The 20862-nt window shown below is 46.7% G+C and overlaps 1 protein-coding gene across 3 annotated transcripts in view; it reads left to right on the plus strand.

Annotated features, from left to right (window-relative positions):
• Positions 1 to 20862, plus strand: part of PLA2G4A (phospholipase A2 group IVA) — an 87193-nt gene that overhangs the window by 60734 nt on the left and 5597 nt on the right. For all 3 annotated transcript variants that reach the window (XM_071565325.1, XM_071565327.1, XM_071565326.1), the window contains 7 exons: positions 1516 to 1738; positions 4029 to 4143; positions 7928 to 8065; positions 8377 to 8469; positions 11791 to 11862; positions 13626 to 13862; positions 18513 to 18697. In XM_071565325.1, the coding sequence (XP_071421426.1) occupies positions 1516 to 1738; positions 4029 to 4143; positions 7928 to 8065; positions 8377 to 8469; positions 11791 to 11862; positions 13626 to 13862; positions 18513 to 18697 (1063 nt within the window). The remainder of the gene's footprint in view (positions 1 to 1515; positions 1739 to 4028; positions 4144 to 7927; positions 8066 to 8376; positions 8470 to 11790; positions 11863 to 13625; positions 13863 to 18512; positions 18698 to 20862) is intronic.

Here is a 20862-nt window from a genome sequence, read left to right on the forward strand (position 1 = left end):
AAAGGTTGGCACCCCTCAGCCTGGGTTTTCTCTCACTGGTGCTGGGGACAGATTTATCACTGTCCATTGAGGGACCTGGATGTACTTTGTCCAGAGTTGGGAAAAGCAGCAGGTTATCTGCCTGGCTGAAGAGCAGTGGAATAGTGAACAGTGTGAGGAACACTTCCCTCCCTTTCCCTCCCTTTCCCTCCCTTTCCCTCCCTTTCCCTCCCTTTCCCTCCCTTTCCCTCCCTTTCCCTCCCTTTCCCTCCCTTTCCCTCCCTTTCCCTCCCTTTCCCTCCCTTTCCCTCCCTTTCCCTCCCTTTCCCTCCCTTTCCCTCCCTTTCCCTTTGCCCTCCCTGTCCCTTTCCCTTTGCCCCCCCTGTCCCTTTCCCTTTTCCCCTTCCCCCCCGTCCCTTTCCCTTTTCCCCTTCCCCCCTTTCCCTTTCCCTTTTCCCCTTCCCCCCTTTCCCTTTCCCTTTTCCCCTTCCCCCCTTTCCCTTTCCCTTTTCCCCTTCCCCCCTTTCTCTGCCATGTTGCAGCCCTGACCCCCCTGTGCCCTGGGTTGTTCCCACAGTGTGGGCAGCAGGACAGGGGGGATTTGCCCCTAAGGTGAGACCCCACCTGCAGAGCTGCCCCAGCCCTGGGGACAGCACAGGAGGGACTTGGAGCTGCTGGAGAGGGTCCAGAGGAGGCCCCAGGATGGTCAGGGGATGGAGCAGCTCTGCTGGGAGGGAAGGCTGGGACAGCTGGGATTGTTCAGCCTGGAGAGGAGAAGCTTTGGGGTGACCCAACTGTGGCCTTGCAGTGCCTGAAGGGGCTACAAGAAACATGGAGAGAGACTGTTGTTAAGGGATGGAGGGGACAGGAAAAGGGGAAATGGGTTCCCACTGCCAGAGGGCAGGGTTAGATGGGATATGGGGAAGGAATTGTTCCCTGTGAGGGTGGGCAGGCCCTGGCACAGGTGCCCAGAGCAGCTGTGGCTGCCCCATCCCTGGAAGTGTCCCAGGCCAGGTTGGACAGGGCTTGGAGCAACCTGGGCTGGTGGGAGGTGTCCCTGCCCATGGCAGGGGGTGGAATGAGATGAGCTTTAAGGTCCCTCCCAACCCAAACCAGTCTGTGAAACAGTGAGATATTTTAGGAATTTCTGAATAGTGATAGTGAGCTGGAGAGTGACAGAGGTACATGTTATGGTGAAAGAACTCCAGCCTGCCAGATTTATGTATGCTGACTTGAGGAGCTCCTTCTTCACTTTAGGATGATTCTGTTATCCCTTAAACAGGCAAATGAGGACACTTCAATCATTTCCATCATGCACATTATGGAAATGCATGTTGAATGGTTGTATGCTTACATGTAGAACAAATAATTTAACTTTGTGTGCCTGGAGAAAAAGGAAAGGACAATTCATTGTACAAATGGCCCGTGAATTAACCTGACATAAACAATAATTGTATCAAATCATTTATGAGATTGTCGGAGCTTTCAGGCAACTGCCACTGAACCAGGTTTGACACTTGGCTTTTTCCATTGCAGGTACATGTCAACTTTGTATTCCCACCCGGATTTTCCAGCCAAGGGTCCCAAGGAGATCAATGAGGAGCTGATGAACTCAGTGAGCCACAACCCCCTGCTGCTGCTCACTCCTCAGAAGGTCAAACGCTACATCGAAGCCCTGTGGAATAAGAAGAGCTCAGGGCAACCTGTCACCTTCACAGATATCTTTGGAATGCTCATAGGGGAGACACTCATCCATGATGTGAGTTCTGGGCTTTTCTTATCCTTATCAGAGTTGGGAAAGTATTGCATCATAACCACTATTACAACTTTTTTTTTTTTTTTAAACAAAGCATGTTTAACAACAGAAATATTTACAGCTGGACAAATACTGGATAAGACACTTGTCAAATGCTCTGGGGGACGCTTCTCTGAGAGCCAGGGAAACACCACCCACTCATGTGCTACAGAAATGAGCTCAACCTCTGGCTGCTTGCAGGGAGCTATTGCCATTGTGTGTGAGCCACTGAAATTCCTGCTCAGGCCATTTCACCAAAATTCATAGAATCATAGAATCGATTGGGTTGGAAAAGACCTCCAGGATCATCGAGTCCAACCCTTGGTCCAACTCCAGTCCCTTTACCAGATCATGGCACTCAGTGCCACGGCCAAGCTCACCTGAAAAACCTCCAGGGATGGTGAATCCACCCCCTCTCTGGGCAGCCCATTCCAATGCCTGAGCACTCTCTCTGCAAAGAAGTTTTTTCTGCTCTCCAACTTCAATTTCCCCTGGCAGAGCTTGAGCCCATCGTGCCCCCTTGTCCTATTGCTGAGTGCCTGGGAGAAGAGACCAACCCCCAGCTGGCCACAACTTCCCTTCAGGCAGTTCCAGACAGTGCTGAGGTCACCTCTGAGCCTCCTCTTCTCCAGGCTGAACACCCCCAGCTCCCTCAGCCTCTCCCCACAGCACTTGTGCTCCAGTCCCTTCTCCAGCCTCGTTGCTCTTCTCACTTGGGTTGGAAGAGACCTCTGAGATCATCAATTCCAACCCTTGATCCAACCCCACTGTGATCACCAGCCCAGGGCACTCTGTGCCCTGGGCTGGTGATCACAGTAGGATTGGATCAAGACATGGTGGATTCTCTCTCCCTGGAGGTGTTTAAGGGGACACTCAGTGCCACATCCAGTCCCTTCTCCAGCCCCTCAATCTCTTGCCTCAACTGAGGGGCCCAGAACTGAACACAACACTCAAGGTGTGGCCTCCCCAAGGCAGAGTCCAGGGGAAGGGTCACTGCCCTGGGCCTGCTGGCCACGCTAGTTTGGATCCAGGCCAGGATCCCCTTGGCCTTCTTGGCCACCTGGGCACACTGGTGGCTCCTGTTGAGCTTCCTGTCCCTCAGTCCCCCCAGGTCCCTCTGCCTGGCTGCTCTCCAGCCACTCTGTGCCCACCCTGGAGCTCTGCAGTGTGGTGTGAGCTCTTCATGCCCAGTTTGCTGTAAGAAAAGCATCATTTGCTTAACAAAGTACTAATTACAAGGTGAAAGATGCACACCCTATGAATAATTCTGAGAAAAGAGGCAACAGGAGAGCTTCCTGCTGTTGTATTTTATGGTTTAACAGTCCTAGTTGGCTGAATCAGGCACACAGCCTTTGAGCCAGGTTAGAGTTGGTCTTGTGGCAGGATTGAAATGTGTTAATAGCCACAAGTGTGGTTTATACACACTTGTGTATAAATTGCCATCAGGTTTTGAACATTTCAAACACTAAAAAACAGGCAACACAGCTTTGAGTAGCACAGGTAAAGAGCTGTGACACTGATAGTGTGAGGGTGACTGGAAGTCCCTGTTTACTGAGGGATTGAATAACCCTCAGATGTGGAAATCTGCACCTGCCATGAGTGAAAAATGGCAGTAAAGGCTCTTGGTTACTCAGAGATAACACTCTCAGTGCTGTTACATCACAGTGACGTTCAGCCCTCCCTGATTGCACCCTCCAGAATATTTGCTGGGTGAGAAGCAGATCTTGGTTACCAAATTTAAGCCTCTTAATAGTCCATTTGCTTTTCTTAGTTGTCTTGGCTGTCTTTTCAGAAGCAGCACAGATTGAAAAGCATTACCTAACTCTACCTAATGGCATTGCTTTCCTCTCCCACAGCAGCAGAGGGAAACAACTTGCTTTGTCCAGCAATTCTGTTTGCTTTTTGGCTTCTGGAACATGTCCTTATTTCATCTTCCTCTTGTGTCCTCTCCCACTCCTTCCTTCCTGAATTCTGCAGCCAAAAGGCTTTCGGGGAGATTGTTTCCTTTTCCCAATTCTTCTGCTTTGTCCATTTTCCTTCTCAAATTTCAGAGAGAGGAGAAGTCTCCTAGGCCTGTACATAAATACATGTTATAATAATATTAATATGATTAAAATTATCAAAATATTTTTATATATGTTATATTTATTTTTAATATATATATTTTTATATAGACATGCTGATCTCTCTCTCTATAAATATCAGGTGGCTTCTATAGGATCTGTTTGGAACTGCTCTCTTTTCTTTCCTGTAGAGAATGGACACCACCTTGAGCAACATGAAAGAGAAGATCAATAATGCCCAGTGTGCTCTGCCACTCTTCACGTGCCTCCATGTGAAACCAGATGTGTCAGAGCTGATGTTTGCAGGTATGTTTGCAGTCTGGGTGTTGAGCCACTTGTGGGAAGAAGAGAGAAGTCTGTGGATGACAAAAAAATTACACCTTTTTAAAAATTTACTTCTGAGACTAATTGTATCTGGATTCTGGGAATGGGGCAGCTGAGTCTGAGAACAAGGAGCTACTCAGGGATAAGGGATCAGGTACTGAGGTAGGTGGGGATGGGTTCATGGATGGATGGATGGTAGATATGGTAGGTGCATCCAAAGCAGTGTAGGCAGCAGGTCCACTGAGGTGATTCTGCCCCTCAGGTGAGATGAGACCCCACCTGCAGAGCTGCTCCAGCCCTGGGGACAGCACAGGAGGGACATGGAGCTGCTTGAGAGAGTCCAGAGGAGGCCCCAGGATGGTCAGAGCCTGGAGCAGCTCTGCTGGGAGGAAAGGCTGGGAGAGCTGGGATTGTTCAGCCTGGAGAGGAGAAGCTTTGGGGTGACCCAACTGTGGCCTTGCAGTGCCTGAAGGGGATACAGGAAAGATGGAGAGAGACTGTTGGCAAGGGATGGAGGGACAGGACAAGGGGAATGGCTTCAAACTGCCAGGGAGTAGGTTTAGATTGGATATTAGGAAGAAATCCTTCCCTGTGAGGGTGGGCAGGCCCTGGCACAGGTGCCCAGAGGAGCTGTGGCTGCCCCATCCCTGGGAGTGTCCCAGGCCAGGTTGGACAGGGCTTGGAGCAGCCTGGGCTGGTGGGAGGTGTCCCTGCCCATGGCAGGGGGTGGAATTGGCTGCCAGGGCTTTAATTCCCTTCCAACCCAGACCATTCTGGGACTGTGATTTGGATTCACTTGCTTAGGTGGGTATTTCCTGATTGATGCAGTATTTGCTCCAAGTCACAAATATCAAATGGATCTTCCTTGTGGGCCTTTTCTTGGCTTTTAAGTTGCATCTTTTCCTGTGCCTGGAGAGACAAACAGTCTGTATTTTGGATCCACAGTCTTTCATTTCTCTGTTCCTGGGTTTGGAGACTTATCCTCAGACCATTTTGTGACCATTTATTTTTTTTTAAACCTGAAAATAAGTCTGACACTGTACCAGCCCCTTTAGATTTCTGAGAAATGTGAAGTGGTGACCAGATCTTGTTCTCCCTTTATGTTAAAAAGGTGATTTCCTCCCACCTGGAAAGAATATTGCTTTCCCATGAAGGAGCTCAGCTCAGCAGTCAAAAGGACAAAAGGGATTTGGTGTCTCCAACAGGGAAAAACTGCTTAACATTAATGTATCAAACAGCCCAGGGGAAGTGTCTTCACTTATACAAGATTATTCCTTTTTCTGAGAAGGGTGACATTAATAGTTAGACTTAGAGATTCTGAGATTAAAATGGAACAAACAATTTAAATGTACATTTTGCTGTTGCTTATGCAAAAGGGGCCTTTTCTCTTATTTAATCCATAGGTTTTAATCCCATCTAGAAAAGTCATTTGAGAGTGGGTCCAGTTTGGAAGATGGACACGAAGATAAAGCTGAGTCTGTCTATGGTTAGTTATAGACAGGACTGAGAAGGGAAGTACCAAGTGGTTTGACTGAGGTTTTTAGGTCGTTTTATTTCCTGAAATAGTGATTTGAAACAGTTGCTCTCAAAACTTTGGTTGTAATGGAAAATGAGGTCGTAAAATGAGGTTATAAATTGGGCTAAATTTATCAGGGGAAAATGTGTCTTTAACTCTCCTCCTTAGGAAACTGAGACCTTTTTCTTTGAAAATAGAGGTGTATTGTTTTTTAGACGAGCCTCTGTGTTATTTATTTACTGGTTTAAAAACAGAATGATCTTTAATTAATAATGGCTTTGTCTAAGCAGACCAGAAGCACCCAAAGGCCTTACTTTGGTCTAGAAAAGGTGTTGCTTTTTTGAGGCTGTCATCTCTGTCATTCTATAGGGTTGGCTGTTTTTATTTTAGGCTTTTTCTGTCCTTTTAGGACTGAACAGCTATTCCTGATGTGCAAGACATGTAAGTTTTGAGGAGAAATATTCACCTTTCCTTGTTTACATGATTGTGGTTATAAGTTTCAAGTTGAAATGCATTAATTACATCAAAGGTTTCTCACCCCACATGGGGTGGCATCCCCACAACTGCACTAATCATTTGCACTCAACATAATTAGTCATTTAATTGAAGACAGCTTTCTTTTTATTAAATTATGACATCTTCTTTAATGGTAAGAAATCACCTGATGATGCTGGAATGAGGGTGGAAGAGGGAGTGGAATTTCATGGTTGACTTGGATTTTGGGGGTTTGTTCTTGACAGTCTTTATAGTCTGTGAGAGTGAGTGTGTGTGTGTGGGGGGTTGTTTTGTCCCAAGAAGTGCTACAGAATTTGGGAAGCCCTTCCTTGAGGGATGAATTCCAGGTTTCAGAAGGACCTTCCAGTCTCTGTTAGTGTCTGGAGGAGAATGGCAGAAAGTGAGGCTGAAGCCCCTTAATTTGAAGGCAGAAATCTTATTTCCCTAAGCAGGATTGAGGTGTGGCTGGAGAAATTGTCTTCAAGCTGCAGGTGGACTCTCAGAGATGAAATGATTTCTAAATCTCAGTTCAGCTTTGCTGTCCCCCCTGGTTCTGAATATCCGTGAATTCCTGTTTAAATCCCTCTGGATAAACTCCAGGGCTGGATCTTCAAAGGAATTTCCTTCTGCTCCAGCAAGTGTGAAGATTTGTGGGTGTTTTATTTGGCAAATAGGATGTTGTATTTGCCTTGGCATTGCCCTGTCAAATGAAACTCCCAGCAGTCATGATGACATGTTTCCTTTTCAGGAGAAGTGTTGACCTTGTGCTGGACATCCCAACAGGAACAGGGAATATCCTGGGAGGGGGGGGGTGGGTGGATGGCATTCCATGATTCTGGGGAATTTTCAAAGCTGCCTCTTTTGCCTTTGTGTTCCAGAATTATTTCTGATTTGTTTGCACAAGCAATCAAACCAATCACTGCTGAAAACAGGGAAGGTGAAACAGGTGAATGGGTGAAACACTGAAAATGTAGGATGTGGTTTGTGTGTTATTTGCTCCCTTTTTGCCATGAATTCTCTGGTGTAAGCAACTCCCTTGGTATCAAAGGAAGTATTTCCAAGCCAACTAAAATCCATTTCCAAAGACGGCTTTTACATCAATGGGATGGAAATCACTTCTGAAATTTCCTGCCAAGATCAGCAAATGCATTGAACATTTCACTCTGTATCTTTCTCGAGCTCTCTGTTCAATAAAATAGACTTCTAAAAACATTTTGGGCAATGTTTCAATTCCTGAGTTTATCAGCTGCCTCTCAGCTTTGTCTTTTCATGTTGCATCTCCCCAAAAGCTTTAGGTTTGGGTGGAACCCAAATGCCTCTCCTGGAATATTTCACAGCTTTTGTGATACTCCATTATTTTTCTGCCACGTTTTTTGGTAGAATTGCAGTGAAGAGAAAGAAACTCAGATCTCAGACCTGTGTCATGTTGAAGCATGAGATGGAAACCAGATGTTATTGTGTTTTTTTCTCATTCATGATCACTCCTTTTGTACTTCTGGTTTTAGAGCCTCTTTTTGTTTTTCCCCAAAGTTTATTGGGATAACAGAGAATGAAACTGAGAATTCCTTCCCAACTGAGACATTATTGGCCTTCATTTGAAATCAAGTTTTTTGCTTCTCCACAGCCTTCCTGTTGGTTCTGTAGCTTCTCATTTCTTTGCTTGGACAGAGGTTTCATTCATTTCTGGATTTTCTTTCCCATTTCTGTTGAGGTTGAGATTGCTGACTGAGCACAGTTTTGTTTCTCATTTTGCAGACTGGGTGGAATTCAGTCCCTATGAGATTGGTATGGCCAAGTATGGTACTTTTATGTCTCCTGATTTGTTTGGAAGCAAGTTTTTTATGGGGACAGTGGTGAAGAAGTACAAGGAAAATCCCTTGCATTTCCTCATGGGTGAGTATGGGACAGAAAGAGGCTTAAAAATAAAAGCCATTTCAGTGGTACATGGGCAAGGGCAGTCACACAGAGGGTGAGACAAGAAGCAGAGTCTCAGTTTGTTGGAAGATCTCACAGACATGGGTTGGCATTTCTTCTTTCTTTGTTTCTTGTTTTGTTTCTGGTGTGGCCATCTGAGCTTCTGCCTTGGCATGTTCCAAAACCAGAGATGTATTCAGGGAGCAGCCAACTGCTTAAATAGTTTACTAAAATATTCTCCTTCTACCAACCTCCATTCCTTGATTTTTTATTTTTTTCCCCTCTTCCAGGTGTCTGGGGCAGTGCCTTTTCCATATTATTTAACAGAGTGCTTGGTGTCTCCAACTCTCAGAATAAAGGTCCCACCATGGAAGAAGAATTAGGTAATATTAGTAATTAATCCTCCTGTGCAAAGCAATTACTGCCAGGGCTCAGTGCACTCTCCCTCTGTGGCAGGATGGCACTGCTGGCACTCATTTAAAGTGGGATTAATTAGCTCTAATTGCTGACCTTGCAAGGTGCTGCAGAGGGTTAGGAGTGTTTTTTTCTTCCTTACACTTTTGTTTCAGGGCCAGAAGTTCTGAAATCACATTTATCCAGCTTTTAGGAAGTTTACAGAATCCAACTCTTCATGTTTTTCTGCTGATTTTTGGAGTTCAAAAGTAATTTTTGGGCATTTGTGTGACTTGACACTGCACTTTATTATTCAAGGGCTTAGTAAAATGCACTTAAATTCTATCCTGCCTGGATGGTCAGATTGTTCCATTCTGTCCACAACCTGCTGGTATCTGATTTAATGGTTTTGGTTTCATTCCTATTGGGCTTTAGTGTGTTTTAGTCTAGAATGTAGGTAATAATGGAAGGCTTTTCACACTTTAGGTTCCTGTTCAGAAGGCAGCATTACAGGGGAGTACCTGACCAGTAAATAAATTGTGCTTTTCAGACAGATATTCTGAAGAGCAAGAAAAGAAAATATATATTGAGATGATTAAAAAACCCCACAACTAAATCCCCCCACTCATGTCCCTGAGCTGTCTGTCTCCTAAATGAGGGGATTCAGCTGTTGGATAACCTGCTTATTTATGGATGCAACAAGAGCTCCAGGTTTTGGGATAAACCTCCTGAGTGTCACCACCTGCCCATGGAGGGTCCCTGTCAATAAATGTCCTCATGGAAAAGTGTGTCCCTGCCCTTTAAAGATACTGAGAGACAGGATGGGATCTGGCCTCTGTGACTCATTCCACATCCAGTTTTAAAAATATCCTGGGAAGGAGGGGGATCAGCTGTGAAAATATTGATGTGGCTCAACCCCAGTCTGGGACTGAAGATGCCCCTGATGCCACCAAAGTGAAGGGCACAATTCCAGGGGTCATCAGAAGATCTGGCATTGCCCACAGGATGTTTAATCCTGGGAGAGTAAACACCAAATTTTCCATCTTTAAAAAGATGATTTGATATCCCCAAAGTGCATTTGTTGGCTTTGTGCACTTCCATTTCTGGTCAGTGACTTTTGTTTGGACCTGTCTCCTCTGTCATGGCTCAAGAATTTGGAGATGTTTGTCCATTGAGGGTATTTGAAGAGTCATTGAGGACCTGCTGGGTATTGAAAAGTAAAGTTAGTGAAGGAGAAAACCTGTGATGACTCAGCTCTTTGTGTTTCTGTGGGGATTTTTGGAGTGTGGGATGTAAGTCTAAGAGGTTGTAACCTCTTCAGAAAATCAGCCACAGTGCTCTCATCCTACCCACTGGTCATTCCCAAGCAGAATAAAGCTGTGGGTTTATACACTTGATACTGCAGGGACTTTGTTTTTATTTTCTCTTCAAGCTTGGAGGATTAAATTCAGCCTTACAAAAGGCCCCAGGTGTAGGTGCCATGCCCTTGGGTGGAAATCACAGCCTCTGGTAGGATGTGCTGCCCAAAGCACAGCAGTGCCACCAGCAGCTACTTTTGCTTCTGGGAGAGAAAAAAGGTGTTATTTTGTTTCCATTTTTAATGCAAAGAAACCCAGTCAGCTGATAATGCTTTCATTAGGAAACCACCCTCTTTCAGTTTATTTTAACTGGCTTCAAGTGGTTGGACTTGAGGATCACAGAATCATAGAATGGATTGGGTTGGAAAAGACCTCCAAGAGCATCAAGTCCAACCCTTGGTCCAACTCCAGTCCCTTTACCAGATCATGGCACTCAGTGCCACGGCCAATCTGTGTTTAAAAACCTCCAGGGATGGTGAATCCACCCCCTCTCTGGGCAGCCCATTCCAATCCCTGAGCACTCTCTCTGCAAAGAAGTTTTTTCTGATCTCCAACTTCAATTTCCCCTGGCAGAGCTTGAGCCCATCGTGCCCCCTTGTCCTATTGCTGAGTGCCTGGGAGAAGAGACCAACCCCCACCTGGCCAGAACTTCCCTTCAGGCAGTTCCAGACAGTGCTGAGGTCACCTCTGAGCCTCCTCTTCTCCAGGCTGAACACCCCCAGCTCCCTCAGCCTCTCCCCACAGCACTTGTGCTCCAGTCCCTTCTCCAGCCTCGTTGCTCTTCTCTGGCCCCGCTCCAGCCCCTCAATCTCTTGCCTCAACTGAGGGGCCCAGAACTGAACACAACACTCAAGGTGTGGCCTCCCCAAGGCAGAGTCCAGGGGAAGGGTCACTGCCCTGGGCCTGCTGGCCACGCTAGTTTGGATCCAGGCCAGGATCCCCTTGGCCTTCTTGGCCACCTGGGCACACTGGTGGCTCCTGTTGAGCTTCCTGTCCCTCAGTCCCCCCAGGTCCCTCTGCCTGGCTGCTCTCCAGCCACTCTGTGCCCAGCCTGGAGCGCTGCAGGGGGTTGGGGTGGCCAAAGGGCAGGACCTGCACTTGGCCTTGTTGAACTCCATCCCATTGCAATCAGCCCATCTCTCCAGTCTCTCCAGATCCCTCTGCAGAGCCCTCCTGCCTTCCAGCAGGTCGACACTCCCTCCCAGCTTGGTGTCATCAGCAAATTTGCTGCTGATGGACTCAATCCCCTCATCTAAATCATCACTAAAGATGTTAAACAGGACTGGGCCCAACACAGACCCCTGGGGAACACCACTGGTGACCAGCTGGATGCAGCTCCATTCACCAGCACTCTCTGGGCCCGACCCTCCAGTCAGCTCTTAATCCAGGAGAGGGTTTTTGGAGTTCTTCTCCAGCTTTAATGCTTATGTGACATTTCCATCAGAGATGATTCCTAACATACATTTTGCTAGGGAATAAAGAGGTTAAGTCTTCCCCTGGATCCATTTTCCTCACTGGAATTCAGTGCCTGCTGTCTCTTCTGTCCAAGATAAAAGCTTCCAGGATGAGGCTGCAACATTCCTGTTTTTTTTTTTTTTAAAAAAGTAGATAATTAGCAGTAATTAATGGTTTTTTCCTAGTTCACTAGGAGTTATTGAGAGGACAGAAGCTAAATATCTCAATTTTAAGCAAGGGGATTGAAGTGTGCCAGCCATGTGGTGCACAGAGGGGTGGAAGGTACTGCTTAAGGATCACATGTTGTTTTCTCAGCCCAAAAATCGCAGGCTAAAGCCAATATCTGCTGCTCAGCCTCTGATGTTCACAGCAGATCCCATCTCTTCAGCTGTATTTTCTATTACAGAGGCTGTGAGAGTTTTATGACTCAGATGGTTGTGACGTTCTGAGCTGTTCTAAGAGTCAAACCCCAGCAATATTTTATATTTCTTTCAACAGAAAATATTAGGCTAAAGCACCTTGTAAGCAATGACAGCTCAGACAGTGAAGATGAATCACAGCATCCAAAAGGTAAGGAAATGCTCAGTTTTCATTCCATAATTTCCTGCTTTTCAGCAGAGTTTTGTAGCTCAGCAAAATAGAGAAATGTGGAAGAGGAGACCCCAGGGGGCCCTTGGCTTCCCTTTGTGCCTCCTGCCCAAACTGAGCATCAGGTGATTCTCACACACATCTTCAGTCCTGGAATTCCACAACCACCCCAAACTGTGGTTAGCTGAGCCAGTGAGCTCCAGAGGTCTGTTCCCAGCAAGCTGCTGAGCTCAGAGCCACATTGGAATTGTCACCAGCCCAGCCAGCTTAATACTGTCCTTTGTTTTCAAGGGGTCCTTCATCAAACATTCACCTGAGAGTGGTTTAATTTGTGCTTCCAACACTCACAGGTGTCTTCTACCTTCACAAATGACATGTGATGCAGGAAAGTCCTAGAGCTTGGCTCAGGGCTTTGCAGCAATGCCCAAATCCAGGTTCCCAGGAGGGGCACAACCACAAGGGGAATGTTGGGCAGTGGGAAGAAAAGATCCTACTGGAAATTATCCTGAAGTATCTAAACCATCCTGGGGATTTCTGTGGTTTTAGTCAGGGTCTCAGTCTCAGCCTCAAAATGCTTTCTGTATTTGATGATGGTTTTGGGGACAACAATGATTTTCACTTGGGAAAAAAAAGTTGGTTGTAGTTTTAACCACCAAAACAAAGGTGGGACTGCAGCTGTTTGTGATTTCAGGATCTGCAGGAAGAAAAGAAAATCCTATGTGATGACAGTGGATTATGTCACGAACTCAGCTCAGTGATTACTCCTTCCATTCCCCTCATGTGTGAAATAGGAGGTGGTACCAAGTTTTGTGTTGATTTGTAGGTTTCCTGTTTAATCACTGCAGCCAGCACCAAACACTCCATTTCTCTCAGGGTTTGTAGCCACAGTGAACAACCTCCACATCTGTCACTGCAAACACGTGGCAATCCCTCTGGCTTCCATAGGATGTTGCACAGATACTGGACCTCTGCACTTTGGGATGCTTGATGCTTGTTTTCCCCCTACTTAGATAAAAATCAGCTCCTTTAATCCAGACTTTTAAAAGGCATATTTAAAAATCGGATTTAAAGTGTCAAGCTTGAGCCTGAATTATCTTCTTAAACAAAACACCCCAAAAAGTTTAAGTTTTGGCAGCTTATGGGTGCAAGGTGGTGCCAGCCCAGGTCATTTGTACTGCAAGCTCTACCTGCAGGCACTGAAAGTCGGGTTGTGTCATCGTTCAGTTAATTAAAACCAGCTGTTAATTACAGTCTGCAGTTTATATGAAGCATATTTTCAGATATTTTAGAACTCCCATGCTGTGCCATTCTCTTTTATGCCCTCTGAAGGAGAAATGGGTTTCCAGCAATCAGCAGAGGATGGAGAAGGCTGTCAATGCACATCCAGGTGAATTTGGGTCTACATGGAGTAGAGATCTTGGCAACTCAGGTCTGTCCCCGAGCCCAGGAGAGTTTGCATTCTGGGTGCTGGCACAGAAGAAGACTCACTGCCCTCATTCAGGCCACCTAACACATTCCCACTCTATTTTCCTGAGGGACACATCCACCCTACTGTCCTGCAGATGGAAAGGGAAGCCAGGAGAGCAGGTTGTCCCCATTCCTCTGAAATCGCTGCAGCAGAGCCCCATCTCTGGTCCCCCAGGGACCCAGTCCCTTTTATTTTCCTGCATCCTTTGCTTGAGTGGCCCCAGCAGTGCTGGGCTCCCCCTCCCCACGCTGAGTGTCTCCTGGTTGGTGTTGTGCAGGCACAGAGGAGCGGCGGGACAGCGGCCAGGACGGCGGCCAGGAGAGCTGGGTGCAGCGCATGCTCATGGCCCTGGTGGGCGACAGTGCCCTCTTCAACACCAGGGAGGGCCGTGCTGGCAAGGTGCACAACTTCATGCTGGGGCTCAACCTCAACAGCTGCTACCCCCTGTCCCCCCTGGCAGAGCTGCTGACCCAGGAGTCCGTGGAGGACGACGAGCTCGACGCGGCCGTCGCAGGTCAGTCCACGGAGATGTTCTTCTGGGGGCTGACCAGCAGCAGAGGTTCTGAGGTGACTGGGGCTCCATGCAGTGACTTCTGTCTGCTGCTGCCTTGCCCTGTCCCCAGCCAGCACCTTCTGGAGGGACAGTGGCTCTTGGTTTGGAAGGAATTGCTGGCAGAGGGAACTGAAGTGCTTTTGTGTAGAGTGCCCTTCATTATATCCACTGGCTCACTCTCTTGGCCTTCTCCAAAGGGTGTCCTGTGTTGTTCCCTGTCTCTTACTGCTGCTAAGCCTGCTGGAAATAAAACCTTTCCTTATTCTCCTTGTTTACCTCTTCCCTGTTGCATAAATTTGGTAGCTCATCTCTGCTGTGTTTGTCTTCTGGAAAACCTCTGGAGGCAATACACTTCTGCACTTACAGAATCACAGAGTATCCTGAGTTGGTAGGAGCCCACAAGGACCATCCAGTCCAACCCCTGGCTCTACACAGACACCCCAACAATCCCACCCTGTCCCTGAGAGGATCATCCAAACACTCCTGGAGCTCTGGCAGCCTTGGGGCCATGCCCACTGCCCTGGGGAGCCTGGTCAGTGCCCACCACCCTCTGGGGAAGAGCCTTTTCCTGAGATCCAACCTGACCCTGCCCTGGCACAGCTTGTAGATCCTTCCCTTGCTGGCACTGTGGGAATGCACTGGCCAACCACTCACATCTCAGTGTCACTGATGTGCAGTTGCATCCACATTTCATGTTGCCTTGAGCAAGAAGGTGGCTGGAAGATATGTATTTCAGAAAAACATTAATTTGCAAAAGAAGTTCAGAGTCTTCCCCCACTCCATGAGTTTTGTAGTGTCTGGGACAGGAGCTCTGAAGAATTAGGAATCGTGTGGTTAGGATTTTGAAGCTTTATACAGTGTTCACTGCAACCTCCTCAGTGAAAATCAGTTCATTTCTTAGTATTCTTCTGACCCTGTTGTGTTCACTCGAAGTGTCCAAGGCCAGGTGGGACAGGGCTTGGAGCACCCTGGGATGGTGGAAGGTCTCCCTGCCCATGGCAGGGGGGGTGGCACTGGATGGGCTTTAAGGTCCCTTCCAGCCCAAACTATTCCACGGTTGTGTTCCATCAAACTGAGGAACTGCTGCAGCAGCACAGATCTACCACCCAGGGGGTGACAATGGTCTTCTCTTCAGCCCTTGCTTTCTGCTGGGAGGAAGGAGACTGTCCCCACTGCTCATTATGCAACAGTAAATACCAGATGTCGTTTCAGGGCTTATTTGCTAATGCAACAAACCCCTCGGAGGGGCCGAGTAGCAATTTCCATCTGGACTCCACTTTCTAAATATTTTTATCATCTCTGAGATGTTTACAACTGGGTAGTCTTAATATTTATAGTAGTTGTAAAAGAGGCAGGAAAGCGTGTAGGAAATTTATGGTTGGAAAAAATGACAGTTGATGAGAATTTTGCATAATTAAGACATGTGGGTAATCTTCAGAATCAACTACCAACTTCCTGGGGTTTAATTTCAATGGAAATAAAATTCTGGTTTGACAAAACGAGCCTGCACCTCTGAGACAATTACTTGTGAGTGCCTGAAAGTTGTTTGGGTTAAAATGTCTGGGAATAGTTTGACATAAGAGCAGTTTTTTTGTGTCAGCTGAAGCTCATCCTCATAAACCTGAAGCAACAACTCAAATCTGACAGCTACGAGTAGCTGCAAGATTATAGTCAAGAAGAGTAAAAAACCCTTTGAAGTTTCAGTAGGGAATATAAAATGTCACCATTCAGTGGTGTGAGAAGTGGATCCACACTTTAATGCTGTGAATTCTCCTGATACATGGAAGCACTGAGGAGCCCAGAGGAGTGCATAGAGTGTAAACTTTGGTGGAAATTTAAAACCCTTTTATTACCAAGGCACTGGATGCATTGAAGCTTTGCATATTTCTTCCCACCACTGGCAGTTCACCTGTCAGTTCGAGTGCAGAGAGAAGTCTGTAATGCTTTAGGACTTGCTTTCCTTTATTACCAGGCACTCCAAAGGAGAAATAAGCGACTCTAAAAGGATATAAATAATACTTTGCACCTCCAGTTGTCCCAAAGCTTTGCAGAGGATGAACTGTGACTGACCTAAGCTGATGTTCCAGGCATTGCTGAGCCTGAATTGAGGGGCTGCAGTGCCTCCTGCAGAGATCCCAAGTGCCTGGTCTGCAAGTCAAGCACCTGGATTTGCTTTACTCTGGATTCTATTCCTGCTGAGTCTTTTTTCCTCATTTCATCTCCAATGGGCTTCAAAGCTTCACACCCCTTGAATGATTTCATTGTGAGCTCAGAGTTGTTCTGTTTCTTGCCTTGATATTACAACACACTGAAATGACCTGAGAAAATGCCAAGTGAGTAACAGCAGGGAAAAATAACCCCTAATCTGTGCTTCTTTATTTCAGTATTTATGGAAACTGTTAGGGCAGATGCACGTAGCAAATGCCCTTTTCATCTCCCCTGTTTCCACTGGAGCTGCTGGGTGGGACAAATTTGGTCTCTAGAGCATCATCTCTTTTTTTTTTTTTATTTCTAAACAATCCTGAGTATCTGGTTTTGCACTCACACAAAGTGCATTTTGGAACTTCTCAGTTCAAAGATGAGAAATGGACTTCTAAAAGTGAAGACAGAAACCCAGAAGGCAAAATTTCTTCTAAACTACTAAACCCAATCTGTAGGCATTATAAATTTATTGATGGCATTAGATATTGGGAAGGAATCCTTCCCTGGGAGGGTGGGCAGGCCCTGGCACAGGTGCCCAGAGAAGCTGTGGCTGCCCCATCCCTGGGAGTGTCCCAGGCCAGGTTGGACAGGGCTTGGAGCAGCCTGGGCTGGTGGGAGGTGTCCCTGCCCATGGCAGGGAGGTGGAATTTTAAGTCCCTTCCAAACCAAACCAGTCTGGGAATCCATGAGATTATTTACTTGCCCCAGCCTCCTTTTCCTTTTTGCAGATAACACACCAGGAGCCACACTGGCCTTTTCCACCCCCTGGGTCCTTTCCTGATGCTACTCAGGATTATGAAATATATCTGGTTCTAAACCAGGACTATAAACACACTTAGCCCTTTAGCTAAGTAGTGATTTAAAAGTGTTCTCTCCCTTAGAAATCAAGGCAAACAGGAGGAAAATGGGACCTCATTTCTCAAGTGTCCTCTAATAGGTGCCAACAGAAATAAAAAGTGAAAGATTTTGTTTGCTGCTCCAAACATGCTGCTCCTGAAATGGAGTTCCAATTCTTTTTTGATGCATTTTCTTCACATTAAAATATTTTCTTTTTCTTCAGATCACTTGCATTGCAAAGAAGTAGGTGCTGGGAAATTTAATTGTACCAGAAATAATTCTGTTATTCTGTGCAGCATTCCTTAGATCACACTGCCCCCTACAGATGTGAGCATCAGTTTTTAGTCTAAAAGCAAAAACATGCCCTGGAAATATGTTTAAGCTCCAGAGAAAGAAAAGGCTGTCATGGGAAAAATTGGAAGTCCAGCAGGGATTGTTTAGTAGCACCCAGAGACTTGGATAAGTGCAAAGACACTTCAGAAAAATTGATTGTTTCTTCCTGAGCTGCACCCAGGGAATATTGGAGAAACATCATGTCCTTCAGCCCTCAGCTGGGCTCAGAGAGGACACTGGTTGGTACCACACTGGGGCAGCACTGGCAGGGCATTCCAGGGAATTCTGCTTAAATTTCACATGTGGATGCAGGTCACTATTTCTTTTTGCTCCCTGTGGAGTAGTGAGTGTGAAGTCATCAGCTTTGGTGTAGCTGGAGAAGACTTGATGGTCCCCACTGAATGGACAGAAGCAGCCATGGAAAGCATCACACCAGGGCAGAGCCACCTCAGGGCTCTTGGGGCACATTTTTTTGGTTTGGGGAAAGCTGTGGAGGACAAGGGATTGGGAGGGGACCTGGGAAGAGGTTTGGGCAGGGATTGTAGGACACTGAGGGGAGCACAGAATCATCAAGGTTGGAAGTGACCTCTGGAGATCACCCAGTCCAACCATCCCACCAAGGCAGAGCCACCTGGAGCAGGTAACACAGGGATGGGTTTGGAGTGTCTCCAGAGAGGGAGGCTCCAGGCCCTCCCTGGGCACCTGTCCCAGTGCTCTGCCACCCTCAGTGAAAAGTTCTTCCTCATGCTGAGGTGGAACTTGTGTTTTAGTTGATGGGCATTGCTGCTCATCCTGTCTCTGGACACCTGAATTGAGTCTGGCATTGTCCTCCTGGCACTGCCAGATGTGCTTTAGGAATCTGTCTCTTAACATCCCAGGAACTCTTCCCTTAGTGGGATGGATCCCTAGGGGTGATGCAGGGAAGGCTGGGATCAAACCTGGCCATTTGGCCGCTTCAGTTTCATCTCAAGCCACCTCCGTGAGTGCCTTGGGACAGGGATTTGTGCACTTGACCTCCTGAGGGCCCTTCCAGCCCCCTTTTTCCCCCCCTCATTTTCCAGTTGTTAAGGGTTTAAGTTACACTTGAGTTTATGGTGTGTTTAGCTGGGATATGCTGGGATACACATTTGAAATCCTGTGCAACCTCCAGTACTTGGGCAAACGCTGCAAAGCCCATCAAAACTTCACTTCTTGACTTGCATGTCCCTGCTTTGTTTGGTTTTCCTGTGTCCTGCACAGATCCTGACGAGTTTGAGAGGATCTATGAGCCACTGGACGTGAAGAGCAAGAAGATTCACATTGTGGACAGTGGGCTGACCTTCAACCTGCCCTACCCTCTCATCCTGAGGCCTCAGAGGGGCGTTGATCTCATCATCTCCTTCGACTTCTCAGCCAGGCCAAGTGATTCCAGCCCTCCCTTCAAAGTAAGTCAGGCAGGTTATTCCCTCCCTTGGGCTCAACTTGACTCAGTTGTATTCTTCCAGTCATGTTGTTCACACATTTCATGGTCCCAGACCGTGGTTCTGCTGGATCTACAGCTCTGGGATGTTTCTTCCCCCATCAAGGCAGAATCTTGCCCTGTGCCTCAGTTCCTGTTTACATGACTTGCATGGGAAAGCTGGCACAAAGAAGGCTCATGCAACTCAGTTGAAGTAGTAGCTCTGTTGTTTTTTATGGAAGTTTTGCTCTCCCCCTGATTGCAGAGTTTTATTTCATGGCAGCAGTAAACAATGAAGTCATTTAGCCTTGCACTGGTGCTCTTAACTCTGTCCAGCTGCTCTCTGGGTGCTGTGATGTAAATGAAGGGTTTCATGTCATCATCTTGCAAAAATGCATCATCTCAGTCACTCCAGTATTGCTAAATAAATAACCTTTTGGCAGCAGGGCTAAACTGTCCCTTTACATCTCACTGGAATAATCCCAGCACTGCTTTAAGTAGGAGTCTTAAATCCACTCAGGCCAGAGCAAAACAACAGAAAAACAGGGATTAAATGACACATTTTTTTCTGTAGCAGGTGTGGAAAGGACAGCTGTCTGTACAACCTGTGCATCCACACAGCTCCAGCTCATCCCCAAGGCTTAACATGGGATCATTTGGGGAACTGATCCTGGAAAAACAGCCCTTCAGAGACTATTGGGAGGCTCTCACCTTGTGATGAGGCTTAGCGAGCACGGTGGGATTGGGTCAAAGGTTGGGCTTTATGATCTTAGAGGTTTTTTCCAAACTTGATCATTCTATGACTCTCCAAAACAGGCAAGTAGATTTTAAAAAGAATTTTTAAGGAAACCCAGAAAGCATTTCTGCTTGGGAAACAACTGGCATTCCTTGTTTTACGGACAAATTTCAATTAGAACAAGGAGAGTATTTGTTTCCTTCATCTCACTATTGAGGACACAATGCCCAAGCAACATTAGGAAATAGCAGCAGCAGCAAAATGAGCTCGAGATCAATGTTGTCAAGTGCAAAGACAAGTTTCAGGAGAATGAAAAGGAGTCATTTCTGTAATCTCTACATCTCCTGGGGCCACTGGGAAGAATAGGGCACTGATAAAGACTCTTCCTAGTGCTGAGATCCCTCATTTTTCCTTAATTCACTAAATCCCAGAGTCTGTGTCTTCCTTTACTATTCTATTTGTGTAAGAATATATCCCTTTCTTGTCATGAGTGTTTTCCCCATCAGCTCAATTTGCTGGCATAGCATGGCCTTCTTCTCTGAAACGTCTTTTTCTTCCCTTTTTTAACATTCCACATGTGGATTCCATGCAAAAGGCTGTGTATGAGCATCTCTGTTACTCCTACCCTCCACACTGAGCCTTCTTCATCAGCTGCAATATTTTGGGTGGTTTTGGGGAACATGGAAAGGTTGGTTGGAAGTCAGGTGGCATCCTGAAAGGTTTTCTCTAAACTGTAGTTTTAAAAAGGCAAAAAAAAAAATCCTTTGGCACAGGAAAAAGTAATGGGAAAGGTAAATGGTGCCCCAGGTTTTCCTGAAGCCACTGTTGAAGGGAATATTATTTCTGGGGCACAAATAGGTGTTTGGTGAGAAGCCCTGTGGCTGCACTCAGGTGCAGTCCAGGGACAGAGGCTGTGGGTTCATGGTTTGAGGGACAGGAACAGGTTGGGTTTGCTGGCTCTGTGGTTCCACTGGTTCTGCTTGCATGGCAGAGAGCAAATGCCACTCCAGGAGTGGGCCTGTGTCCATGGTAGCACTAATGTTGTACTTTGCAGGGGAAATCAGCCAGCTGAGCTCAGTGACTCCACTCTTGGCTTACCATTTTACACTCACTATCTTTTAATCTCATGTGTATCCAAAACAGTTGCCCAAAGAAGAGTCCTGTTTCATTGAAAACCACGTTGTTGACCTTCCCTCTCCTCCCTCTCACACGCCCTCATTACATGCTTTTGAGTCATTATTTACAAATTATTTTGTTTACTGAGTTGTCAAGAGGAAGAAAGAAGCCTGTTTTCCAGCCTCCTTCACTCAAGGTGCTTCCAAACACCGCTCTGGGCCAGGATGTGGCTGAGCACCACGACGTGTGCTGTGGTGTTTGGGAACTCTCCTTGGTTTCCATAGCACTGATACTGTTTG

The sequence above is a fragment of the Pithys albifrons genome, chromosome 10, assembly GCF_047495875.1.
Source record: "Pithys albifrons albifrons isolate INPA30051 chromosome 10, PitAlb_v1, whole genome shotgun sequence".
NCBI lineage: Eukaryota > Metazoa > Chordata > Aves > Passeriformes > Thamnophilidae > Pithys > Pithys albifrons.